This window comes from Protopterus annectens, chromosome 1.part0, assembly GCF_019279795.1.
Source record: "Protopterus annectens isolate FY-2018-M chromosome 1.part0, PAN1.0, whole genome shotgun sequence".
NCBI lineage: Eukaryota > Metazoa > Chordata > Ceratodontiformes > Protopteridae > Protopterus > Protopterus annectens.
In genome coordinates this window covers 1,738,374,261-1,738,390,820 of record NC_056725.1, presented here as the reverse complement: position 1 = coordinate 1,738,390,820, position 16,560 = coordinate 1,738,374,261, and the positions used below count along the sequence as shown (strand labels likewise).

The 16,560-nt window shown below is 41.9% G+C and overlaps 1 protein-coding gene across 1 annotated transcript in view; it reads left to right on the top strand.

Moving 5' to 3' along the window:
- Positions 1-16,560, top strand: part of LETM2 (leucine zipper and EF-hand containing transmembrane protein 2) — a 1,071,376-nt gene that overhangs the window by 906,601 nt on the left and 148,215 nt on the right. Inside the window, exon 9 of the mRNA XM_044068981.1 lies at positions 8,382-8,477. Coding sequence (XP_043924916.1) covers positions 8,382-8,477 — 96 coding nt within the window. The remainder of the gene's footprint in view (positions 1-8,381; positions 8,478-16,560) is intronic.

Below are 16,560 nucleotides of genomic sequence, written 5' to 3'. Positions count from 1 at the left end.
ATTAATAGGTTCATGATGATTTGTAGTACACATATATATATATATATATATATATATATATATATATATATATATATATATTACATAAATGTTAATTTTTTGACTGTGCATTGTATTTATGACATAGATTTTATTTATTTTTTGTATGTAATGTTGAAGTCATAAACATATTTTACTTATATAGTATCTGTCACTTTAAATCAGCGATGAAGTATTGTGTTTGGTGCCAAAATGATTTTAAATATCAGGCAGTATTATGCTATTGTGTTCTGATGAAGTCCACTATTTTGTGGATGAAAGCACTCAACGAGGATGTCATTGTATGTTTTTTGATTTATACATTAAAGTTTACAGGTTACTCCAGTCCATGCATTGGCTTTACTATTGGAATTGTTCTTATACGTCATCAGTATTCCAGCAGTCTTCTGGAGTGTTTTTTTCCCCCTGATGAGTCCATTACATCAGACACTGACCTCGAGGAGTCGGAAGGGTCCCCCAAGTCGTCCTCTGATGATATCTCCTTCGCAGACATCCTTGAGATCCTGAAACAGAGAGGCTGCTGGCCCACCACCTCCCCTTCTGATGAGGAGTCAGTGTACCTGAAGGCTTTCAGGTCTCAACCTTCCACCTCTTGGGTGTCTCCACCTTTCAACGAACTCCTGGATCTAGTGAGTCGGAAGGTGTGGGAATCTCCTGATACTGTGGAACCAGTTCCTAGAAGACCTAATAAATTCTTGTCAGCACCTCAGGGCAAAGATTTTCTCACCAAAGGCGTGCCAGTAGATGCCATGGTAGTGGCAGCAGCCACCAAAAAGGAACTTGCTGAAACTTCCTCCACTGTCCATCCACCGAACAAGGAGTCTCGAACGATGGATAGGTACGGGAAGAATATCTTTTCTTCAGCGGCTTTTACACTCTGATCACTGAACTACCTGTCTCATTTCACCAGGCTCCAGAGAGATCTCCTGAAAGAGCTGGGAGATACTCTCCATGGTAATAAATCTGAAGCGATATCTGATAAGCTTAACACACAGATGTCTACCTTAAATTCTGTTGTCAACTCATCCATGAGGCTGATATGTTATGCAGCGGATGGAGCGAGTAGGGCAGCGGGTTCAGGCGTTTCTCTTAGAAGACGCTCCTGGATGCACTTGTGTAACTTTGCAGAGGCCTTTAAGTCTACATTTACCAACGCTCCCTTTGATGGATCTTCGTTGTTTGGACCTAAGGTAAAGGACACACTCACCAGGTACGAACAGGAAGGGAAAACCTGTCTGCCATGGGAGTCTGTTTTTCCTTTCCTTCTAGACCCTATCCCAAAGGGCAGAGGGGCGGAAAGATGTGGTTCAAGAAGTTGCAGAGGTTTTTCCAGGACGCACAGGGTGATTCCTTCTCCAGAGGCAGGCGAGGAAGAAATAACGGTAGACATCGCCCTACAGGCAGGGGAGGCCCGCAGAACCAGGGAGACCATGATTCCTTTTGTGGTCGTCCCTACCAGCGCTCCTGAAAGGAGGTCCGACTGTGCGTCTCTGGAGCCAGTCAGGGGACGTATGTCCTTATACCCAGAAGCCTGGCACGATATCACTCAAGACAAGTGGGTACGAAGGATAATTACCAGAGGATACTGTATTCCCTTCTCTTTCCCCCCTTCTCGGATCAGAAGAATCCCAGATGATCCACCCTATTACAGGGGTTCAGCAACTCTAGAAATTCTAAAGTTGCTCGAAAAGTGAGTCATTCAACCCGTCCCTGCAGACCAAGTAGGATTAGGGACTTACTCCAGCTTTTTTTTTGGTGCCAAAATGAACAGGGGACTTGAGACGCATCTTGGATCTCAGCAAGCTGAACCAATCTGTAGAGAAGTCCAAGTTCTGAATGGTCATGTTACAGTTGATACTACCGTTGTTAAGCAAAGACGTTTGGATGTGCTCCATAGAGCTCCAAGATGATTACTACCACATCAAAATGGACGGAGCATCGAGGAGTCACTTACACTTCCGACTTGGGGCCAGTCATTACCAGTTTCACTCCCTGCCCTTTGATCTCACCACAGCCCCCAGGGTGTTCACCAAATGCATGGCAGTGGTAACGGCTCACTTGAGACGCCTTGGATTCCAGGTGTTTCTGTACCTGGATGACTGGCTCCTGACTGCCACCACCAGACATCTACTATTACTGGCTAGGGTTGCCACCATTATGACTTGCTTGCAGCTAGGAATTACAATAAACTGGCAGAAATCTGCATTGTCGCCCTCTCAGCATGTGAATTTCATTGGGGCAGAAATAAATACCGCCACAATAAGGGCTTACCTCCACATAGAGAGAGTCCAGAATCTCAGGCAACAAATTTGAAGTCTACTTCCATAGCGGAAGGCAAAAGCAAAGATGGTACTCAAACTTTCACCAGGAAATTGAACTTTAGGCTAATGATGGGAGGAGGAGCATATTTAGACTGTAACACCCAGTTTCACATCCCTAGTACATTTAATCCCCCACTTCACCCACTTTTGTCTATGTTTGAATTAATGTGTGAATTGGATATCAGGAACCAAATTAAGGTTAACAAAAACATTATTCCTCGTAACTACTTGGAAGAAATTGAAAGTGTTCAGAATCTCCGTATGAAGAATTTACGCATTTGTAAACCAGACAAAGGTGGGGGGGTAGTCATTTTTGAAAATAATGACTACTTTGACCGTATGACACTGTTACTTGATAGTCCATCTTACGCTTTGAGTTCTAAGAATGAGATTAATAAGGCTTACAAAATAATCAAGGACCACATCGAAGAGATGTACATAGATGGTAGGATCAATCAAGACATGTTTAATTACATGACCACCTCTTATCCTAGGATTCCATATTTCTTTGGGATACCTAAAATACATAAAAAGGTCAACAATCCACCTATGCGTCCATTGATTGACAGTCGTGGATCACCTACTTATGCTTGTGCAAAAGTAGTAGATGGCATTTTGCAGAAATACATTCCACTAGAGACTCAGATCTGCAAAGATTCGTGGACTTTCCTCTCTAAGATTAGCGAGCTTAGGTATGAAGAACATCATAATTTCCTTACAATTGATGTTAAGGATTTATATACTTGCATACCTCAAGAAACAGCAATTGAGTGGGTTGGAGAAAGGCTAAAATCAAGAGGAGCGAATAGTCGCGACATCTCATTAGTTGTTGAACTACTCGACTTAACTTTATCTAAAAACTTCTTCATGTTTGGTGAAAATTACTACTTGCAAACAGTCGGAGTTGGGATGGGCTCACCATATGGTGCAAGTGTGGCTAATTTTGTCATGGCCCATTGGGAACAACAATTCATTTTTAAAGATTCTGCGTTCTCTGGCCACCTTGTGTACTACACGCGTTACCTTGACGACATTTTCATTCTATTTAATGGAAATGAAGAAGAGGCAGCCTCCTTTATTGATTTTCTGAACAGCACTACTGACTTTTTGAGGTTTACTTCCACCTTTAGTAGTAAACAGATAGCTTACCTTGACATCTTGCTATCTAAGAATGTGAACGCTTCCTGTTTTTCATCTAGAATATACAGGAAACCGACACATTCCAACACATTTCTTCATTTCACCAGTTGTCACCCTTTCACTCAGAAACAGGCCGTGGTGAAAGGTCAGCTAGTTAGAGCGGCAAGGATTATCAGTAAGGACGAAGATTTTCATGAGGAATGTGGTACACTAAAAAAGATGTTTCTTAGTAGAGGTTATCCCACCCAGCTTGTTGAAGAACTTATAAGTGAAATTGTAACGAAAAGGAACCTTAACACATATGTACCATTACTACAGTTGAAGGAGAGAGGTAAAGCAACACCACCTACCATCCTTCTTGACAGTCAGAATGGTGATGTAAATTGTGTAGTAGTGGAAAACCTTCCTAGGTTTATTACAACGTTTGCAGTGGACAGTTCTATTGTGTGGTCTATTGTCAAGAAAAATTGGCATCTTTTTAAAACTGATTCACTAGTATCATCGAAATTGGGAGCTTTCCCTTCGGTAGTATACAAAAATGGTAGGAATCTTAAATCATGGTTTGAGATGAAACCATTACAAACTAGGAGTCCAGGGATGTTTAAATGCCACAACTGTAACTACTGTAAATTCATCACAGAATCCAATAGATTTTTGGTTAGCAATGAAGTATTTAAACTTAAGCACAGATTCACTTGTAATTCAAAGATGGTGGTGTATTTAGCGCAGTGTCAGTCTTGTCAGGCCCACTACGTGGGGAAAACTGAACGAAAGTTTAGAGAACGTATTTACGAACATCAATACGCTATCAGGAAAGCAAAAACTACTAATGCACTGGCTAAACACATTTTGGATCATCCCACGCATCATTTCAAATTTATAGCGATTGACCAAGTACACAATGACATTAGAGGTGGTCCGACTGTGTTAAAACTGCTAACTTTAGAACTTCAGTGGCAAATCAGGCTAGAATCCTATCATTCTCCTGGTCTAAATGAGGCATGTTCCATTGCCTGCCTTTTAAGTATTCTTAGTCTCAGAAGATAGTAAACAGTACTAAGTATATTAGCTGTTAACAAGTTTTTATGTACATTGAATATGTGTGTTTTTAATGTTTTTAGGTATATTTTATTATACATACTTTTTCGTTTCATTAGTGAATTACAGTATGATTTAATTAATAATAATACATTCAAACATATAGATATACACATTTTAAAATATTTTAAAATATTTTTGTTAAGTTTTTTCTTAAGATTTTTCTTGTGGTTTATCTGAATGTATATACATCTTTTCAGCATTTAATAGTAGTCATTTTTTAGGTTTTGTACCCTTAACAGTCAAGTGACTATTGGAAGTTAATTATCTTGAATTGAACAATTAAGTTGATTGTATAAAACCTGTACTTTTGCCACTATACATTCATTCTGACGAAGTTTGCATATTGTTGCAAACGAAAAGCGCTTCAATTAAACGTATTTTGGATATTCCGTGGTTGACTGTTTTGCTGCTGCTGGTTTCTTACTTGAACACTCTTGTGTTTGGACAGCACGTTGGTTATTCAATAGTTCGGCTCTCCTTCTGTATTTCTTAGTGGTTTTTGTTTTATTTCCCTGGTATGGTACTCAAATTGTTAGGGACGATGGCCTGTATGATGATATTAGTCCCATTAGCCAGACTGCACTAGGGTTCTGCAGTGGTTACTTTTTGCCCAATGGTTACTGCAGCAACTACCTCTTTCATAGATTAGTACTAAGCTAACTGCCCTTGTGAGTCATTTTAAGCCTAGCCAATTATCCCTTGTGAGATTCAAACCCTGCATCTTGTGTTTGTAAGGCAAACACCTTAACCATTAGGCCACCCATCACCCCATCCTGATAACAGAATTGTGCAAACAGGATCTTTGCTGGTGGACCCAGTCCAGCCATCTGACCACAGGCAGACCATTTGTTCCATCTCCCTCTGCAGCCACCATGACCACGGATGCCTCCCAGATAGGGTGGGGAGGATTATCTAGGGAGAACAGTCCAAGGCACGTGGAATGAACACGAGGCTCATTTGCATATTAACGTCTTGGAGATGAGAGCAGTGCTTCTGGCATTGTAAGCACTTCACAGCTTTCTCTCTCTAGGGTGATTGCAATCTGCTGGGACAATATGTCGGTGGTATGGTACATAAACAAACAAGGAGGGACCAAATCTTATCCCCATTGCAGAGAGGCCCTTTGAGTGTGGGAGTGGGCAGCGTCTTCCCAACATTTTCTGGTCGCAATGCACATTCCGGGGAAAACCAACGTGATAGCCAACAGGCTCAGCAGGGCAATTCTGATGCCTCACGAGTGGTCTCTGAATCCACATATTGCGGAACAGATTTTTTGCAGATGGAGATCAGCCTTGCTGCGATCTCTTCGCCACCCGTCTGAATGCCAAATGCAGCAACTACTTCACCCTGATCCCCCTGAAGGGGGAGACACCCAGAGACACACTCTTTCACGATTGGCCCTCGGGACTTCTCTATGCCTTCCCATCTTTTCCTCTGGTATCAAAGGTAATTCAGAAAGCAAAATCGTTGGGAAGTAAGATGATCCTCATTGCTCCTTACTGGCCTCATCAGATTTGGTTCCTCTTCCTCAGGCCTCACCTAATGGACGAACCTTGGACCCTGGACCCAATTCCAGATTTACTGACACACATGTCAGGGGTGTTCCATCCCTCTCTCCAGACCCTCAATTTGACAGCGTAGCTGCTCTGATTCCATCCCAAGTCAGACTTCATGACTTTTCTCCTGATGTACATATTCTGACATCTTCTCACAAACCTTCAACTAGGAAGATCTACGCCAGTAAGTGGAAAAGGTTTGCCTTCTGGGCTCGTGACAGAAACCTCGATCCTTATACAGCCCCCATTTCTGCGATTTTGGAGTTTCTTACACAACTGTTCCATCAAGGTACAGCCTCTGCCACTGTTAAAGTTCAGCTGGCAGCTATTTCTACCTTTCATTTGGTTAATGATCTTAATGTTATGGTGCATAGATTGTGTAGAGCTTTCCTTAAAGGGGCCACGTTATTATGACCCCCCCGTTATGGACCCTGTGGCACCCTGGGATTTGAAGTTTGTACATCAAAAACTTACTTTGCATCCCTTTGAACCTTCAGCAACTTGTGACCTCAAATTCCTTTCATGGAAAACCATATTTTTAGTGGCCATTACATCTGCAAGCAGGGTCTCGGAACTGCAAGCCCTCTCTATTAAGCCTCCTTATTTGGTATTTCACAGAGACAGGGTTTCTTTATGGACCAACCCTTTATTTGTTCCTAAGGTCTCTTCTCGGGTCAATATTAATTAGTCCATTGAACTACTTGTCTTTTTCCCTAATTTTTTTGACAAGGCAGTGTACAAATTTCACCAGCTTGATGTTCATAGACAACTGCGATTCTGTCTCCATAGAACCAAGAGTTTCAGAAGGTCAGACCAATTGTTTATTGCCTTTTCAGATGCAAGAAAGGGTTTACCAGTTTCAAAACCCACTTTATCACACTGGATTTCAAGCTGCATTTCATTCATTTATACGTCCAGTGGCAAAGATCTCCCCTTTAAGGTGAAAGCCCACTCTACAAGATCTGTTTCTATCTTAGTAGCTTTTCAAGCAAAGATTCCCATGGATAACATTTGTGCAGCAGCAACATGCACTGCACCTCATACATTCGTAACTCACTACAAGTTGGACGTGGCTTCCAGGAACAGATCTTCCTTTGGTTCCACAGTACTCTGGAGCATTTTCCTGTGAGCCACCCAAGATAAAGGTGCTAGGGACGCTGTCCCAAGTGTAAGAATGAAGGCGAGATAGGACTACAGAACATAAAGAAGTTATGTACTCACCATAACGTTCCATGTTTGCAGTTCATCTCTCTCTTCATTCTTACTATCCCACCCTCCTGCCCCCTCCTTGAGGACCTGGGGGAATTGTGACTGTTGCTTTATCCCTATGTTGAGACCTTTCTCCATGGTTTGTTCTTTGTCTCTATATATTTTACTACTTGCAGCAAACAAAATCTGGGATATGTCAGCAGTGCATGATGGGATACCTCCTTGTCACGAGCCAACCAGAAGACTTTGAGCTAGAAAATTGCCGAGTCGGAGCCGAACCCAAGTGTAAGAATGAAGGGCGAGATGGACTACAAACATGGAACGTTATGGTGAGTACATAACTTCTTTTTTCATTTCAGCACCAGCATTCAGAAACTGCTGCACTACTGACTGATTGGCGTCTCCTGTTCTAACCCCTTTAACACCTTGTGTCTTGGCATGCTGCCCTGTTCACCCTACCCTAGCTATGCTTCTGGTTCTGTGAGTTAGTTCTTAGTAGGTACTTAATACCTTGTCACCTTCCCCCATTTCTATACTGCTGAGTCGCTCAGTGCTTGATGTTGTAGTTCCAAGTCAGGCAAGTTTATATTTTGTATGTTTGTACTTTGTGTTACTTCCTGTACTATATGTTCCTTTGTTATATGTTATGCTTGCCCAGTGAATGCAAACTTGAGGACTGGGTGTGCTGTTCCACTTTAGCAGATGACATCATGGCATGTGCTGGCAGGGCTTGCTCATTGTTCTGAATGTTGGACCTAAAGAGAAATAAAAAGAAGTCTCAACAGTCTACTGTCATTGAGGAGGATTTCATCATAGGTCAATTTTTATGGTGGGTACATGTGTGTGTTAGTTCTTGTGTAACTGTTTTACCTTCAAAATGCAAAAACTTTATTTGTTAACCATTTGCACCAGGTAAAAGCAGTTTGGTAAAAGTACTTGAAAATAATAGTTTTAAAAAATGATAGTCATTATTAAGAAACATAAAGGTGAGGTTTTACTGTTCTGCTCCATTTAGAAGACAGAATTGTCAGCAAATGACAGTAAGGAGAAGCTTGTCAGTGAAGTTAAACAACCATTAACAGAGTCTTTTCAAGAAAGGAAAGGCATAAAGGTATGTTTTTTATTATTATCATTTCTTTTCAGCTGTTTACTTTATAGTTGGGGAAATGGTGGCATCATCATTTTTAATACACACAATTTTACACATTTTTGTAGAACCATTCATAGATCTGTTTTTATGTTCAGTGTGGATTACTTTCAAATTAATCATTTATAGTTTAGGCTGTGTCCTATTTTGTTAAAACATTTATAGATTTCAGGGGGTTCATTGTGCTTTATTTTTAAATGTTTTTCTTCAGTCTGCAAGTGTTAATAATCCTTTAATTTAGTTACTAGTCTAATGTACAGAAAAGGTCTGCAAACCTACTTACTGAAATAAAAAAAGGTCAATGCATAAGCGAGAAAACAGAGAGGCCAGGAACCTTGAGTTGAAAATAAACCTACTCTGCAAGTAAAAGAGAAGCTTAAGGACAACAAAGAAATCCTTAGGATTTCTGTTTTATGGTCTTCATGCTATGGATATACCATTACACATTCACTACCTTCCTCTATGAGACACAGCAAGTAGTCTGATTACTTGATCTTTCTTATTTCTATATTTTTTAAATTTATTTTTAATATTTCAACTGATTAGGTGGGCTGGTCCAAAGACCCTTTTCAGGCACAGTCTGGGTCAGATAAGCAAGTTCAAGTATATAAACAATAACACGTGAAAAACATTCGTACAGTAATCATAAAAATAACCTGTGTAGTAGACTTAACGATATTAAGTACAGTAACATCATTTTGTACAAAAACTATTCAGACTGACTTCCATCATTAAAGGCTTCACCATCTTTTTCTGTGACTAGTCAGCAAACTCTCATCTTACAATTGCTGAACAGACAGGAAACTTCACAGTAGTCTTTGCTGCCCACCATGGGTTCTTTTTTTTTTCCTTCCATGAAGCAGTAATTCTTGTCCATACCATACTTAACTTGTTCAGAGACCTTCAGAGGATGATGTGTAGTTAGGACCTGCTGTAGCACTACAATCAGCCCCATTTTGTATGTTATTCAGTGGTTGGTGACCTCCCTTGCAGCAGCATCAGTAATTTCAGCCACTTACAAAGGATTCGTTTAGATACTATACAAGGCTGTCAGCCTGTCTGAAGTTACCTATGTTCAGAGGTCAGAATCTGCTCCTTCAGTCCATTAAATGTTACATGTTTCAAGGAAATCTCTTCAGAAGTCAAACCATTCTGTTACCAATCTCCTTTTAAAATTTTTGTACTGCTGAATAGACTTCCCTTATGAGTATGATGCAGTATATGATATTGTCTGTTGCCACTCCTGTAGAAAACCTGAGCTTTAGACAGATTCTCATGAGAGTCTTCTTTGTGTAGTAGTTAGTACAACACTCTTGATGAATGATGAAGTACTTTTAAGTTATTTTCCACTGAAATATTTTCCTTAGGCTGCTTTACTCTTTCCAGAAAATGACTGCTACCCTGTGCAGAAATTCAGGTAGCCAGTCAATTGTTCCATTGCAGGTGGATCATGTTTTTAGAGTACCCCAGGTCTCATTAGATTTTCCTCACACCCTATTAGCTGATCTAGCTCTCACTTAACATTCAGGCACTTTAACATAGAAGGCTTTCCTTCTTTACCAGCTGTCTTTCTCATTAAGAAGTTTTAGTTGTTGGGTCAGCTTGAGAAGTAGATATATGTTTCCTCTTTGTTTGCAGTTGGGGTTATAAATTACTTAACTCATTTTGCTTATTGCAGACAGGTTCAACTCCCAGATGTGCAGATATGCCTGTAATGATTTTGATATTGTTATTTGATGGTTTACAGTAGCAGTAACAGTGTAAATTAAGAATCTTTGTCAGTTTATCGAAAAGTCACATTATCAAAACCCATATGGTCAACAATGCAGTTAATTGAAAAACTAACATAAAGCCACAAAACACCCGCCAACAACACAAACAATGTTTTTGCAGGGGGGAAGCCTCCTTGCACCCCGCTCACCATCTGCTAATTATTTATACCAACTTCAAGATCACACTACAGTGAAGAAAAGAGAAAATGTCCAGATCCCTACTGTAACATGACCTCAGAATGGTTCTATGAACTAAATTGTCCATCCGTATGGTCCCCACCATATGGGTTTCTACAATTTGGCCCTTCGACAAATTAAACTACACCCTAATTTAATGTCTACATTTGCTTTTAGCTGTATACAGAACAGTGCATTTCTGTTTGGAAATTGATTTTCTGATAGTTAGTTTAGTGACAGCCATGGAATCAAGAAATGCTGTTTATAATATGAGAGAGAGTGTTTTGCTGACCAGAGCTGCCATAGTCAGGACTGTCACTTTTTTGTACATAGTGCAGTATTAGAATTAGAGTAAAAAGGTTTGAGGGTGCTGAGAGTAGAACTGCCTTCATTGAGGGCATAGGGGCTTACATGTTCTTTTTCATTTGGCTCTTCATTTTTGATGCTGCAGGTGTTAGTAAATCGTATCTTGGTAAACAGTTTGTTGAGCAATAGCCATATCTCATAGGAGATTACTAGGCTATCGACCTGGAGGTCATTTTAAGCCTAGCCATTTCAACTCAGTGTAATACCGTAGAAGTCTTAGTCATTACCCAAGATTGCATTTAGTGATGACTGCCCATGTCCAGGAGGGTTGTCGGCACTATCTGTAGTAAGAATTTACGGTGCCCCATCCACTCGTCCAAGTTTCTTTTGGACAGTGTTATAGAGGTGCTCTGTTTCACATGAATTAGTAGCCTGCTCCAAAGACGTAGCAGTTGTTGGGAAATAGATCTGTCCCTCCAGCATGTCCTATTTAAGTCGCAGGCCATGTTAAGTCCATGGGATGGGTAGTCCTAGACCCATTTTATGTACGGACCAGCAGTAAATTCATTAGGTTTGGGTCTTGGGTTGCTCTGTAGGCCAGGCAAAAGAAGTCTATATGATACAGAGTATAGTGACAGGGACTTTAGTCAGTCCTTAAGGCACATGCTGGAGGCCCTTGATCTTCTTTGTTAGAAACCTCTGAGGTCTCTCTAATTGCTGCAGGTGCTTAGCACGGTACATATCGAATGGGGTATTATACTCAATTATGGGCCGGATAAGTGCCGAGTATGGGGGGGGGTTATAATGTCTTTTGCTCTCGAGGTAATGCCTTTACTAATCAAGTGAGCTACGTGGAAAGCTTTCCTTACAGTGGTAGACACGTGGTCGAAGTTAAGGTTGCAGTCAACCTGTGGTCCCAGGTTCCTTACCACTTTATGGGTACTTAGGGTATTATTGATTTGATAGTGAGAAGGGACATTGTGCTGAAGGGAATGATGATGCATTTCTTTGCATTCAGTTTGAGACCGTGGCTAGTACACCAGTTGTTAAAATGTGTGAGACCCTACTGGAATATACTGGCATCATTTGGGGATTCAATGATTGCGCTTAGTTTGCAGTCATCTGCAAACTTGGTTAGCCACAACCCTATAATTTTGACTTGAACTTCTGAGAAATATATACCAAACAGTAGGGGGCCTGGCACTGACCCCCATGGTACCCCACTGGTAACAGGTCTGCTGGTTGATGTGGAGTCACCCACTTTGATAGTGTGTGTCCAGTTTGTGAGCCAGTTGGCAATCTATCTTACAATGAAGGAGTTTACATTCAGTTTGCTAAGTTTATTGGTAATGCCTGAATGCGGGATTGTATCAAAAGTCTTTACCAAGTTGGTGTGCTGTATGCACATATTTGCCCTCATCTATGGCCCTAGACACACTTTCAGAGAAATCCACTAGATTTAACAGGCAGGATCTGCCCTTCACAAAGCTGAATTGGGTAGGATCCAGGGTTTGGAGGTCACCTATGTCTTTCAGAGAAATCCAGTAGATTTAACAGGCAGGATCTGCCCTTCACAAAGCTGAATTGGGTAGGATCCAGGGTTTGGAGGTCACCTATGTCTGTATTTATGAAGTGCGTAATAATACGTTCCATGGCCTTACAGATGAGGCTGGTCAGGCTTATGGGTCTGTAATTCCCGGGGCTGTTGCTGGGCCATCTTTGTGGAGGGGAATAACTGTAGCTGTTATCCATTCTGCATGAACAAAGCCTGTGGTTAGGCTGTGGTTGAAAAGGGTACTTAGTGGTGATGCTAGTCCATGTTTTAGCCTGTTTAGCAGACAGCCTGGGATGTCATCTGGTCCTATAGAGGCCATGTTCTTTGCCTTGGACAGGGTTTGAGAACCTGTTCTTCAGATATGTAACGTGGGGGGGGGGGGGTGGGGGGAGGGTTTGTTGTAAGTTAGGAGGGGATAAAGCAGTGACATTTTTACCAAATGAATCCACTAGCAGGTTCATTAACTCTGCGAAGTCAGTGTGTGGGATACCACTGACTACCAGTTCTGCACATGCCTTGGTCCTACCCTTTATGCTACATATGTAGCTGTAAAAGGCCTTATGGTTATCCTTGGCAGTACTGCTTGCTAGATTTCTCTCAAAGGAGCTCTTGGACGATTTGACAAGTTGTCTTATTTGCTTGTTAAGACTGAGGAGGGTGCTTTTCCGTTGTTGGGTCCTTGTCTTTGTTTTGTTGGACAGCAGCTTTTTGCGTTTATGGTAGAGTTTGTTAATGCTGGAAGTCCACCATGGTAGCTTTATTTTACTTGGGGCTCTGGTTTTGATTCTATCTTGTACTGCCGAGTTTATACACTTATTCGAGTGACTGTACAGGACAGTGTAATCTGTGGCGTAGTTACCACTTTCAGCTTGGGGTGGGGCTTGGAATGCATTTATACCTTCACATAGGAGGGTATAGTTTGCCTTGATGAAATTTTTTAGTCTGATTTCACCTATTGTGAGTTCTGGTGTTAGTGTCAGTTAGAAGGCGACTGATATGTGGTCACTTTTAACTAATGAGGGTCCAACAGTTGCAGCAGTGCACTTGTTTGACATGTTGGTGAAGACCAGATCTAGAATGTTTAATCTTCTTGTCGAGGTATGGACAGTTTGCTACAGGGCATTTGAATTCACAAAGTCAAGGAACTTTTGTGCTAGCGAGTTTGGGTTAGAGTAGGTTTCCCAGTTTGTGATGGGATAATTGAAATCCCCCATAACCAGTGTGTTCAGTAAACTTAGGATTGTCTTCAGTTTGGTTAATTAGGCTTTATGGGTGTCTTGACCCATGGAAGGGAATCTGTAACTGGAGAGGACTTGAATGGGGGGGGTCTTACCCAATGTAACCTGGACCTGGAGTAACTTCATGGAGTTGTCCAGTCTAACTAGACAGGAGGTGAATTTGTCTATAATTTAGATTGAAACACTACCTCCTTTGGTTTTCACACGCTCATTTTTCAGTTTAAAGGTGTGGAAGGCATTGTAACCTTGCAGGGCCGGGGTACTCTCTGAGGCCTTAAACCAGGTTTCTGTGACTGCACAGACATCTACATCTTCTGGTGATAGAAGTGCTTCCAGGGAGTGCAATTTTTGGTTTAAACTCCTAGTATTTAGCAGCATGATGCTTATTTTGTTTTAATTGGTTAATTTCACATTGGTAAGGTTTTTGAGACCTTACCTAAAAAAAGAAAGGCACAGTGGAGGAGGCAAGGGCCTTTGCTAGCAGCCAAAAGCCTAGGGGTGCCATGTGCAAACCATCTCTGGCAAAGCAGCGAGGATGGCGACCATGGTTTCCCAGGCAGACGGGAACTAGTTCCCCTTGGAATAACACCAAAAACTTAGCCAATTATTGAAGTCAGTCATTTTTTTGTTTGTACTGTGGCATCATTCTATGTGAGTGTAGTATGCTGCTTAAGGCTAGGGACTTAACTGCCTGGGACACATACTTAGAGAGCTCGACTGTGTCTCTCTTCATATAGTCCAGCGAAGTACGTCTCAGGTCATTCACACCAACATGAACTCTGACAGAGTTATAACGGATGTTTTTCGTGTTTCACTGTTGCAGTCATCACATTTGGGTTATCTGCCTGCAGGTAGCCCTTAGCCGACCTGAATACCAGAGTCTTTGGATTTCTGCGTCGGATGCTGTCGCTTCCGTCAGGTCGTCATGGGTATAAAACATGCAGCTGACGTCATTACATCAGTCTTTCTTGCCGTGCGGTGCCCAAAGCAGAAGCAGTTCACAAGTGCTGGTCAGCCGTCTCCTGAAATTTTTGTTTTCGAGTTTCAGACCCGAAGTCTTCAAAAAAGATAAGTACCCCATTGGGATCCTTTTTCTTGCTCTAACTGATGTCAGTAAAAGTTAACAATCGTCTTGCCTGTGGAAAGCAAATACCTCACAGAGATTTTCATTCTTACTGCATCCCCTTGTTTAGGCCCAGACCACAACGTCCCTCACTGTCGGTTTTGTGCTTTGTTCAACGCCCAAACTATTCGTCGTCGGGCTATTTTTGCAGCCAATTACTTTCATACTCAATCTCAGTACTCTGAAATGGCTTTGTTAAGCCATCCGACTACCAATCTTCCAAAAAAAGTAAAGATAAAGACAGAGACAGACCACATAGGTCCAAAACTGCCGACAACGCTTCCGTTAAGCTAGTCGCCAGTCCGCCGGTACTCAGTGAGGTGCTTTTGCAGCCCCTGATACCTGCTACTTCAGATTCGCAGGCCTCTACTGAGACCCATTCGGAGTCCTGTATGCCACGAGATGCTTCTTCGACTGTGGAACCTGCGGATGTCTCTACCTTGAATGGGTCTAGAATCGCTGTGCAGGCACTGGCTTCTGAGGGTGTATTCAGGCCTACAGACATTCATATTAAACCCACGCCATAGCTTCCATCCAGAAGTTCCAAATTCCTCAGGCCAAAAACTTTCATTACGTGTAGAAAACCGACGGCCAAACCACAGACTCATGCCCATATGCCTAAAAAACAAATGCTTAGAATGGCTGAAGGCCTTATTAGGGGAAGCCAGCCTTCCCCCTCTAAGAGACCTAGAACGGATTTTCTTTCTGATTCTTCTGATCAGAAATCTGATATCTCTGCTCAGTCTGATTACCAGGATTTGCTCTTATCTACTTATGAGGATTCTGATGCAGATGATTCCATTCCCTCTGCTTCCCCTCCAGAAGATTTTTCTTTCGGTGAAACCTTGCATACTCTTAGGGAGCATTTCCGCTGGGAAAGCCAGGGTTATTCTGAGTCCAAAAAGAGACGTAGGGAATTCTTACTCCTGCCTCAACACAGGCCTTTGGCTATCCCTCCTGTTCTGGACATTGTAGATGATGCTTTCTTGGAATCTAGCCTTACCCCAGACACTTTACCTCCAGCTCTCAGAAAACCTGACAGGTACTACAGAGTACCTGACTCTCACAGGTTCCTCTTCAAGAATCCTTCTGTGGATCCAGAGACCATTTCCCAAGGACCAAAAGGCATTAAGGCTACTGCTGCCAAAAATCCTACCCCTTCTGATAGAGATTCTAGAGCCTTAGACAGATGGGGTAAGAAGGTATACACTTCTGCTACTTTGGCCATTAGGGCTTTAAATTGCCAGTTTCATATGTTAAAGCATATTATGGGACTACTTAAACAGAAAATGATGTTGATTCCTGACTGTGCTGAACCCAAAGACTTGCAAGATTTAATGCATTCTGCAGAACAAGTTGGTAAACATGCTTTGCAATGTGGTTTTGATGCTTTAGAAGCATCTTGCAGGGCTGCTGTCACTGGGTCTTTACTTAGAAGGCATGCTTGGCTTAAGGAACAAAACTTGCCAGATCATGTTAAAGCTAAATTACTGGATGCTCCCTTAAACCAAGACCACCTTTTTGGCAACAAACCAGAAGAAGTCCTCAAAAGGATGGAGGAAAAAGCTAAATCTATGCAAACTGTTAAAGATTTCCTACAAGTACAGCATCCCAGATTTAGTAGGCATTGGCCTTCAAGGAACTGGTCCTTTCCAGTCCCTTCCAGGCCTTCTCAGTCCAAACCCAGGAACAGCAGACCACCAAGGCTACAGTCTCAGGCTACACACAGATCTAAGCAGTGGGGGGGGGTCCACTTCCAAAGCAGAGAGTAGTAAGCCACCCCCCTTATGGAAAAATGGCACAATGACTTCACCTTAACCCTTCCAAGCCCTGCTTAACTACCTGCACCCTTAGGAGGAAAGCTTGACCTGCATGC